The sequence below is a fragment of the Balaenoptera physalus genome (genome assembly GCF_965194825.1).
Source record: "Balaenoptera physalus genome assembly, chromosome: 16".
Lineage (NCBI taxonomy): Eukaryota > Metazoa > Chordata > Mammalia > Artiodactyla > Balaenopteridae > Balaenoptera > Balaenoptera physalus.
In genome coordinates this window covers 86,746,394-86,756,940 of record NC_138898.1, presented here as the reverse complement: position 1 = coordinate 86,756,940, position 10,547 = coordinate 86,746,394, and the positions used below count along the sequence as shown (strand labels likewise).

At 55.1% G+C, this 10,547-nt stretch overlaps 1 protein-coding gene across 3 annotated transcripts in view; it reads right to left on the bottom strand.

Moving 5' to 3' along the window:
- PDAP1 (PDGFA associated protein 1) overlaps nucleotides 1-10,525 on the bottom strand; it is a 29,039-nt gene extending 18,514 nt beyond the window's left edge. Inside the window, exons 1-7 of one of the 3 annotated variants that reach the window (XM_082429868.1) lie at nucleotides 10,378-10,525; nucleotides 6,765-6,856; nucleotides 5,258-5,368; nucleotides 3,224-3,345; nucleotides 2,126-2,277; nucleotides 1,871-1,939; nucleotides 261-988 (exon numbers count right to left, since the gene is read on the bottom strand). In XM_082429868.1, the coding sequence (XP_082285994.1) occupies nucleotides 930-988; nucleotides 1,871-1,939; nucleotides 2,126-2,277; nucleotides 3,224-3,345; nucleotides 5,258-5,368; nucleotides 6,765-6,856; nucleotides 10,378-10,390 (618 nt within the window). In that variant the 5' untranslated portion in view covers nucleotides 10,391-10,525 and the 3' untranslated portion in view covers nucleotides 261-929. Of the gene's footprint in view, nucleotides 1-260; nucleotides 989-1,870; nucleotides 1,940-2,125; nucleotides 2,278-3,223; nucleotides 3,346-5,257; nucleotides 5,369-6,764; nucleotides 6,857-10,377 lie in introns of those variants that run through there. The other 2 variants (XM_082429866.1, XM_082429867.1) reach the window with 2 other exon arrangements.
- Between the last annotated feature and the right edge of the window lie 22 nt (nucleotides 10,526-10,547).

Genomic DNA, 10,547 nt, shown 5'->3' with positions numbered 1-10,547 from the left:
CACCAGGAGGACAGGACGCTATGTGCTGTGCACAGGTCCCTGGCCCCTCTGGCCTAAGGTCCCTCCTTGGTAAAAGGAGGGGAGGGGGCTGGCTCCTGTATCCTGAAGCCTCTCCTAGCTCGGATGCCCGGGGTCCAGTCCCCGTACCCAGATTGGTGCCACCCAAACCCTGGGGTGGGCCTGCCTGAGAGGGACACCTTGTCCTGCTGGGTGAAAACAGCCCAGGCATGGGGGCCCAGAGACAGATCACAGAACCAGAATTACGATAATGTCAAGTTTAATTTGCCAAATATACAAGTTGGACTTGTGGAGCATGTTGTGCCTGGGTGCTACACAGTAAACAGGTTTCTTGAAATGATCCATGGGCAGGGTTAAGAATGGGCCCGGGGCCTGGCCAGAGTCGGGGGTAGGGAGCAGGGTGGGAAGGTCAGGGGGGAAGCCTCAGTCAGAGGGGACTGGCCGGGGATGAGCCGTGACCCTCAGAGACCCAGGGCCCTGGCTCCCAGGCGACAGGCCCTGATCGGGCGCCCGGGCAACACAGACAGGGGGCCGTCCATCCCAAACTTGTCAGCAGCTACTGCGGCTCAACCGCCCTCTGCCCCGCCATCTACCAGACAAATGGAAGCTCTTCTTACCCCACCTCCCAGGCACCCCCCAACAAGGGTTCTGAATTCTAAAAACAGCCAAAACATTCAAATGGTTACATATGAAATGCTGTCCTGCATCTTTCTGTCTCAAAGATAGCAGCTGCCCCCTCCCCCCACCCACCATCCCCCCAAACGATTTCTGTGCCAAGATGAAGAGGAGCCGTGGGGGGCTCCCCGCCGCGAGGGGCTGCTGCAGTGGCGCCGGGGCACAGGGTGGGTGAGACACGGCAGGGGTCCTGGCAGCACGGCCCAGTTCCCTGCTATCTCCTCCCACAGGCCGTGCTACTTATTCAGGGAGAGCGACTGCATTCGTTTTCCTGACAAAGCTGCATCATCTTTTGCTGAGGAGCAGGAAGGGAAGGAGTTACAAGACAAAACCACCCCTCCATATACACAGCCCCGCACACCCCCGAATCATAATACAACTGTAGGTCTAAAAGGCCTCAAGACAACATTTTGTGCAACTGGTTCAGCTGGCAGATGAGGAAGAGACCCAAGGAGAAGGGCCCGGCCTGACGCCCTCCCCTGGAAGCCACCGGACCCACGTGTCCAGACGTTCTCGCGGAGTCTGGGTGGCTGCCCCCTCCACAGAAGCCCACCAACACACAATCTACTGAGCGAATGGAAACTCTTCTCAGCCCACCCCCCAGGCAGAGCCCTGTAATTCCAACCTCTCCCTGTGGGTTCTGAAGCCTGCAATCAGCAACATTCAAATAGTTACACATGAGGTCCTTTCCTGCTTGAGGTTTGTGAAACGAGCTACTAGTGAGAAGTTGAGATTACTGGGTATCTCGAATGTGGTGACAATGCCCTGGGGCAACTGATTTCCCATCTGTAGGCCTAGAAGGCAGGACAGCAAGATCCCAACACACTCATGGCCCCCCACATATGGAGAGAGGAGTGCATGAGGCCAGAAGGTCATGAGTCAAATGCTCCTTTAAAGCAGACCGATTCCCCACAGCCAACCTGGCCTGGAAGAATCCCTACCACCTTTGGCCCCACTGGAAGGAAGGCAGGGGGGAAGAGGGACACCTGGGCCAGATTTCATCTGTGACATCCAGCTGAAATATGAAATGCTGAAATATGAAGAGCTACCCCAAGCAGCTCTCCAGGTTACACAAGACACCAGAGACCTTAGGGGAACCTTCTAGCCTCTAAGGTAGGTGCATCCTGAGGCCTCCCTCAGATGCTGTGGACAGTGCTCTGCTGAGATTCAAACTCACATCTGACTCCGCTGCTGCTGGACCCTCCTAGCATCTTGGGAGGTGGCGGGCAGGAACACCCACCTCCATCTGACAGTGAGAAAGGCAGGCAGACAAGCACGCACGTGCACATACACCCATACCACCCCCCCCACACGGTAGACCTCTACCGAACAGTCTGACCCCATACCACTTCACGACAAGGACGCTGAAGTGCAGGGCTTGGTGGCCTGTCCAGAAGCAGTCAGGCTGCCACACCAGTGGCTCAAGACTTACCTTTCCTCTCTTCTTCTTTCTTCCTGGCAGCCTCCTCCCGCTGTTTCCGGATGATCGCCAGCCGGGCAAGGTCGGCCTTGGCTTGCTCCGTCTTCCCCGCTAAATGCATTTTCATGTAACGCTCTTTTGCTTTCTGCTTCTCGATTTCTTCTCTGTTTGGGTAAAATGGTGTCACAGGGGCTATCTTCCCCACCATTATCAGCTGAGCTGGATGTGGGAGCCAGGATAAAGCCCAAGCACTCAGGCCTGGGCCCTAGCTCCGTGTGCCCCCTCCTTGATGGACACTCGGCAAACAAGCCAGCAGTGGCTGTCACTCTGCAACCTCAGAGGGGGTTTCACTGGTGAGAAAGAAGCTGCCGGAGGGGGAGACTCTTCAGCAGCCTCCAATCACACCCCAAGCTTGTGGGCCTTCCCCACAGGGTTTTCAGAGACCCCCCTCAGCTGTCACGGAGTCAGCACAGCAGGTGGATTTAAATCGAGCAACCCAGTCAGGAGAGGAATCAGAGTGGCTTTTCCTAGCAGCTTTCAACCTCCTATAAGGCCCCTGATGTCACCTGGTGGCCATGAAAAGTCAGGGAACAACTTGTTAAAGACCAGCTGTGTGCAGGGCACTGTAGCACTTGGTGTGATCCTTGAACAGCCTGTGAGGGAGCTCTCTGCAGCTCCATTTTCACCTGGGACTCAGAGAGGACTGGGGCAGCTGGTGGACCTCCCTGCACAGCGCTGGACGGCACAGGCCCCCAGTCCCCTCCCAATCCCTATGGCCACGACATCAGGGATGGATGCAGGCCAAGAAGGGTCAGATCAGGCTGGAAAACGGAGGTATCCCTGGAGTGGGGTGTCCTGGAGGAAGGGGCTATAGCATAATTTCTGTTTTTCCTGCTATGCTTCCACTGGGGGAAAAAATTCTGTTTTTTGCTTTGTTTTTTGGGGAAGAAGCTTCTATAGGGCCTTTGGGAGAATGAGATGACACAGAAATAAATACCGGAGCCGGAGCGCCCACCCAGCCACTGGGGACCTCAAGAGCCCAGGAAGCAAGGGCAGAGTTGGGGGCCTCAGCCCCTGGCCCAAGTCACAAGGCTCAGAAGCAGAGGTTACCTTTCTCTCCTTGAAAGTTCCTTGGGCCCGTCCAGGTCCAGCTGTGTGACCTTTTTGGTTGTCTGTGCCACCCGGTTGGGGTTCTCAATGTCGATGAGCCCTTCTACACCTTTGCGCTTTTGCTAAGGTAGGACAAGAAGCCGGCCGTCGGAGAAGTTCGGCCTGCAGAGCCCCTGAAGGCCACTCCCCGCCTCCACAGCCCTCCTGGACTAGGACAAACTCCCGCTCCACCCCCAGGCCACGTGACTCCTGGCCCAGCCTCACGGTGGGAACAGTGCGCAGGGGTGTCTTCACCAGCTGGGGAGGTGCAGGGAGAGCGAGGGCGGGTGACCAGAGCCCATCCTGTGCCCAGTCCCGGCCACCAGGGATCGTTATCCTAGTTTCACAGGTGGCAGAGGCCAACTCACAAGCTCTCAGCACAGAGAGTTACTCCCTCACTTCGAGCTCAGCCTCTGAAAGCAGTTTTCCATGGAACGCCATGCCTGACTGCACCAAGCCATGCATGCTGGACCCCACAGCAGGGCGGGCCAATCCCTAGCCATCCGCGTGACGGCGGGGAAATGGGACTTAGGAACGAGTCACACAGTCTACAGGTTTGGGGAGGTGGCACAAGAACCTGGAGCTTGCACCTCCCACCTGCCCTGGGGAAGTTCAGAAAGAAGTGAGAGCACAAGTGCTAGACGTAACAGGTTCGATCAAAGTTTCAGGCCCTGTCAACACAGCTTTTCTCTTTAAGAGACCATGGAGACAGCTTCCAAATGCCAGTTAACCTGAGCACCGCACAGAGCTTCAGGCACCTCTACCCAATCGGCTACGCGTATACACCTCCACCCGGATACCTGACATCACAAATTTAACTTGTCTGCAACAGAACTGGAGACTCAGCCCTCACACGCCCCGTTCCTCCCAATCCTAAGCACAACCTTGTTTCTCTTTCCCTCAGCAAACCCCAATGAGTCTACCTCTAAGACATGGCTTGAATCTGCCCACTCCTCTCCACTGCCATTGCCACCAGCCTAACGCAGCCACAATTTCTCATCTGGATACCTGCTGCCGTCTCCCGGATTCCACTCTCAACACCCTACAACTCACTCTCGGCAGAGGAGCCAAAACAATCTTTTAAAAGCAAATCTGTGGGCTTCCCTGGTGGCGCAGTGGTTAAGCAACCGCCTGCCAATGGAGGGGACAGGGGTTCGAGCCCTGGTCCAGGAAGATCCCACATGCCACGGAGCAACTAAGCCCGTGTGCCACAACTACTGAGCCTGTGTTCTAGAGCCCACGAGCCACAACTACTGAGCCTGCGTGCTGCAACTACTGGAGCCCGTGCACCTAGAGCCCGTGCTCCACAACAAGAGAAGCCACCGCAATGAAAAGCCCGCGAATCGCAACGCAGAGTAGCCCCCGCTCGCCACAACTAGAGAAAGCCTGCACACAGCAACGAAGACCCAACACGGCCAAAAATAAATAAATAAATAAATAAATAAAATTTAAAAAAGAAAAAAAGCAAATCTGGTCATCTCTGTCTCCCACTTCAAGGCCTCTGCCAGCTGCCCACTACCTACCACAATGAAACCAAAACCCTTCAACAGGCGCACAGGAGCTGCCCTTGCCAACCTTTCCTCCTTCATTCCTGACCACTCCACTTCGTACCCACCAAGTCACAGCCCCACTAGCCTCTCTGTTCCTTGAACTTGCCCAGGTTGTTCCCACCCCAGGGCCTTTGCCCTTGCTAACCTGGCTGCCTCAACTACTCTGCACAACAGTTTTCACACAGCTGGCTCCACCTTGTTTTTCAGATCTCAGTTTAAAAGTCACCTCCTCAGCACACACTACTCCAAGTACCCTCGGTCACGTCTGTCTTATTCATAATACTTCTGGCTGCTTGAAATCATACTGTTCGTTCACTCCTTATCGTCTGTACCTCCCTATTACAGCGTACACCCTTCAGAGCACGGACTCTGCACGTACGACTGGGGCGGGTGACGTTTGCGGAGTGGATCAGTCTAGGTCCCAGGCCCCCCTCAGACTCAGTACCTGGTAATCATCTTCTTCATCCTCGCTCTCATCTGAGTCTAGGGACTTTTTCTCCTTTTTGGGGTCACCTGCAGCCCCATCTCCACCTTCTTCTCCTTGCTCCTCTTCTTCCTGTGTCAGAAATGGACAACGTGAGGTATCGAAAATGCAAAACAAACCCCCAAGACTGTGATCCAGCCGCCACCACCCCCCGACTGTGGCCCTTGAGAAACCAGGCCCCCAGAAGGCTGGCACCAAGTGGGATCCGGGTCCTACTCTGCCAGGCCGGCGCCCAGCGGGGGACCCGCGTCAGAGGCAGCCTGTCCACGAGGCTCCACGGCCTGGAAGCCAATGCCAGTCCAACCACCACCTCGTACGGCCATAAAAGGCCCGGCTCCTCTTCTCAGCCCAGGTACCTCAGACAACCAGGGTGAGCAGCTCGTCTCCTAGGGTCCAAAGGACGTGGCTGTGGGGCTGGAAAGCACGGTCCTGCTCAGCTTCCCTCCCGCTCTCCCTGCTGCCACGCGGAGCTGCCAAACTGTCCTCGCTGTCCTGGGCAAGCCCCCCTGCTTTCCACTCTCAGGCAGTGGCGGGCCAGCCACTCCAACCTGCCCACACAGAGGCCCGGCTGTGCCGGCTTCCCATGACGACACCCCGGCAGGCCGCTTCCCTCTACCTTTCTTGCCTCCCCGCCGAAAACATCCCTTACAAAAACCATACGACCTTTGCCCCTTAGCACCTGCCCGCACGCTCTCCAAGGTCCTGGTCAGCCTCCGGTCCCTCCACCAGGCCCTCCCCACCACCCCACGCCACCCCATCCCCCTCTGATGTGGCTTTCCCCTTCTCCCCGACACTTCACAGCCGTGCCCCTCATCCGGCCTGACTGTGCTCCCTTTGGCCCTTAGCCCGGTGAGGGTCTAATGGTGTGGTAGGGACATGGACACCAACGATGGAAGCACGTTCTGTTTCCCGACAGTGGGCTGGAAAACGGACTGGGGGAACAGAAGAGAGGGCCCGCCTAGGCTTCGACGGGAGGGGGAAGCGTGGGGAGCATCAGTGAGAGTCACGGAGGAGGGGATGCTGAGCAAGGGCCGAAGGAACGAATGGCACTCTGCCTGCTGGGGGCGTGGGAAGGCAGGGCATCACGTCACAGCAGGGCTGGCAGCAGTCCTGCACGGCTGGAGCACACAAGTAGGGGTGCTGAGAGCCCAAGCTGCAGACGGGCAGAGCCGGGCAAGGGAGAGAGGAACAGGAGCAGGAACACAGGACCACGAACAGAGACCCACCAAGGCACCGGCTGCTGAGTGGACAAAGTTCTAACTGATCCAGTCAGAGGATGGCTCTCCTCCTGACTCTCAGCGGTTGCTCTGGGACTCCCATCTGCTACCTGCTGCCTGCCCCCTCCAATCGAACCTCAGGTGTTAGCTTCTTCTTGAGAATGGGTGGTCCTTGCCTGGCCTCTCCGGGTGCGAAAAGCGCAGGGTGCCGCCCTGGGCTACTGGAGTGGCCCGGACAGGCACGTACTCACCCTGGCCTTCTGCTTTTCAGCCTGGAGCTGTGCGTCGATCTCCTCAGGGCTCGTGTACTGCCTTGCCCGGCCTTTGTGGCCTCCCTTTCTCCCTGCACAAGGATTGGCAGTTTAGGAAGGCGGGAGGGAAGCAGCTTCCTCGATTGCCCTGGGCCCCAGGCTGTGTCCTGCTTGAGGTGCTCTCAGCAGAGGCTGCAGACCTCAGGTACCCCTCACCAAGCACCACCCAAACCTGTACCCTCATGTGTTCAAAGGGACAAAAAAGACAACACACAATCACCTGATGCAGTACCAAACCGTGTACTGGATGCAGGCTCCCCCAAATAAGACCCGAGGGGAGGATCTGGGGGAGGCTGTACCACATGGAGCGACTGGCTAAATGCCCTGCTCCCTTTATCCAAACACAGCGGACTCAGACGCAGTCATGAGGAACATGTAACTCTCGCCCCTGCTGTCACAACAGTGCTCTTTACTTGCAATGTTCTGTCATAGCTATGGGCTCATTTCATCCCCAGATTAAACCTATGGCACACGATCATGGCTGGTACCACCTTATAGACAAAGGAGACTTGAGACTAAAGCAGAGTGGGGGAGAGCACAAATGTTGGGGTCCAATCCTTGAGTTCAAATCTCAGCTCTACCACTTAATAGCTCTGTGACTTTGGGCAGGTACTTAACCTCTCAGAGTCTCAGCTTCTTCGTCTGTGTCCCTACCACATAGGGTTGCTGTGAAGATGGATTTGTTAACATATGTAAAGATGTTGGCACAGTGCCCGGCACTGGACAAGCGCTACAAAAATGTTTGCTATGACTCGTACTCTCCTAATATAGTACCTGGTGCGGAATAAAAAACAAAGCCACTGGTCACATCAGCGATTTACTACAGGTGTCAGGGAATATAATAAGATACTTCACGTTCACCTAAGTGGTATGTATGGTAGAAAGAGAAAACTTAAAACCTAGAAGGGAAAACTTTCTTGTGCTTGGACTAAGAAACACAACAGGCAAACAAAGTTATTTAAAGTTGAAAATAGAACTGACTACCTTCTAAGAGTAAAAAATGTGACTAGCAATTAAAGTTCATCACAGAGAATCAGTTTTACAGTCTGACCCTCTTGAGCCAAGACACTAGACTGACCCCTGCTGAAGCCATCAGCCAGTTTTACAGAAGGGCGGCACCCCCTCAGCTGGTCCTGGAGGACGCTGCGGTGGCTGTGGCCTGGATCCATTTCCACCTCTCCTGGAAGCTGCAGCCCACCTGGTTTCTCGTGACTCTGTCACTGAGAGCAGAGAATCTGTAATTAGGCAGCCAGAGCTGCTATGGACTCCAGAGACAGTAGCAGAGATACTGGCCTCCCCTGATTTCCTAAACAGCAGCTGCAGAGCCATAATTGGGCTGCTGCAGACCACACCACCCATTTTTAATGACTACCCAGGGTTCCCAGGGTTGTCTCAGTCTATGCTCATCAAAGTCCTACTGTGAGAGATCAAGTTTGCTATCCAAAAAGCCAACATCTTTTCTTGCCCTCTTAATACTCTAAGTAACAGAAACAACTAAAAATCGACTACTATAGGTCCTCATCCCCCACGCTTGGCTATGCGATAATGATCTTAGCTTGGTCTACAGTAACTCTTATCAGAAGCTTTCCACGCCTTTAAAAATGCTTCACAGGAGGTTTCCCTGGTGGCGCAGTGGTTAAGAATCCACCTGCCAATGCAGGGGACACGGGTTTGAGCCCTGGTCCAGGAAGATCCCACATTCTGCGGAGCAACTAAGCCCGTACACCACAACTACTGAGCCTGCGCGCTACAACTACTGAAGCCCGCGTGCCTAGAGCCCGTGCTCCGCACCAAGAGAAGCCACCACAATGAGAAGCCTGCGCACCGCAACGAAGAGTAGCCCCCGCTCGCTATGACTAGAGAAAGCCCGCGGACAGCAACAAAGACCCAACGCAACCAAAAATAAATTAAAAAAAAAAAAAAAAAAAAGCTTCACAGGTTTCATAACAGAAACAAGAGTTGGTCCTTGGCTCTTGGAGAATTTTATACTATTACTTACATCTTCGTGTTCTCTCTCTCTTTTTTTTTTTTTTAATATTTATTTATTTATTTGGCCGCGCTGGGTCTTTAGTTTCGGCATGTGGGACCTAGTTCCCTGACCAGGGATCGAACCGGACCCCCTGCATTGGGAACGCAGAGTCTCAGCCACTGGACCAGCAGGGAAGTCCCTTCATGTTCTCTTTTACTTTTCAAGCAAATTAACACAAGCAAGAAATGTAAATCTTATCTGCCCATAAAGCTTTCACAAGCCAAAAAGCCAAGTCGTTTAAACAAGAATCCATATTTAGGATTTTCTAATTGTAACCTCCAACCTTGGCTCAAAGCATCTATTAAGTAGGACTCTTAGAACCAGAATTCTGGAGCCAGAAGGTACCCTTAGTACCCCTCCTTCTGCAGAACAGGAGACTGGGGAACACAGAGGAGACAAGGCTTTTCCTACCAGAATAAACCAGCAGAGAGCTAAGTTTAAAAAGATTCAGCTCTGTAAACCCCAATATCTCTGGTAGTAGAGAGTCAGGAAGTCATTTAGGTTTGTAAAAGCTCCAAGCAGATCTTCCTGTGGGCTGACGCATCTTAACCAACATGACACACAAGCAACCAATATCAACTGAACATCTGTTCTGCGCCAGGAGCCAGCCAGGCACGGCGAGTGCTCTAGATTTACGACCCCGACCCAACTCTCCAAGCTAAGGATTATTTCCAGATGGGGAAAACAGGCTGGAAGAAGTTAAAGAACTTGTTCAAGGCCATAAGGTTAGACAGTGACACAGGTGGGCTTCGGGTCGAGCACTATTGACCTTAAGGGGGAAACGGATGGAGCATGGTCTACAACGTACTGGGAAGCCATGGATCCTTTACGCTCCTGGCCAAGGAACTGGCAAAGTCTAACAACTAACCGTAGTTAATTATTACTGGGCACTTAGCGACTATCCAGCACCGCGATGCGCTCTCCACGTGGGTTACCTAGTTATAACCTCGCGTCAGTATTGTGAGGCAGGTACAATCACAACCCCACCTGCAAGTGAGAAAACTAAGACTCGGGGAGGTTAAGCGACTGGCTCAAAGGCACACATCGAGCCGCTCGAATAGGGCAGTCAAAGCTAGGTCGGCCAGGCTTAAGAGCATCAAGTTAGGTCGCAAGAGGCAGGCCTGGCTCGCCCAGAACCCAGGAAGACCCAAGTTTTACGCGCGAGGCAGGCGGGTCCGGCACTGGCGCGCGATGCGGTGACTCAGTCTCCCGCGAGCCTGAAAGTGGGAGGAAACTTCAGACCCCCCAGGCCGGGAGAAGGGCGCCCTAGATCGGCCTTCCGGGTCGCCGAGGACCCAGAGCCTCCGAGTCTCCTCAGACCCCCGAGGGAGTGGCTCGAGACCACTACGCTCTTCAGTTTCCCCAGCGGGACAATTGGGCTTCGAGGCCCAGGCCTGGCCCTCAGCCCGCGCGGAGGTCCTCCCTCTGCGCCGCTCTCGGAGGCGCCCGTGGGCTGAGTGGACAACGGGAGCCGGACTCGGGCTGCTCCTCGAGGCCCACGGGCCACGCGCGCCTGCCCCTCACCTCCTTTAGGCATCGCGGCTCCGGCGGCTGCGGCGGCGGCGCCTCGAACTGACACCGGAACCGGAAATACCTCGAGCTCGACTTCTTCCGCCCGGCCAGTTCCCAGCCAACCCCGTCCCCACTCAGCCCGCCGGCGCCGCTGCCGCGAGGACCGGGGACCTCAGGGAAGC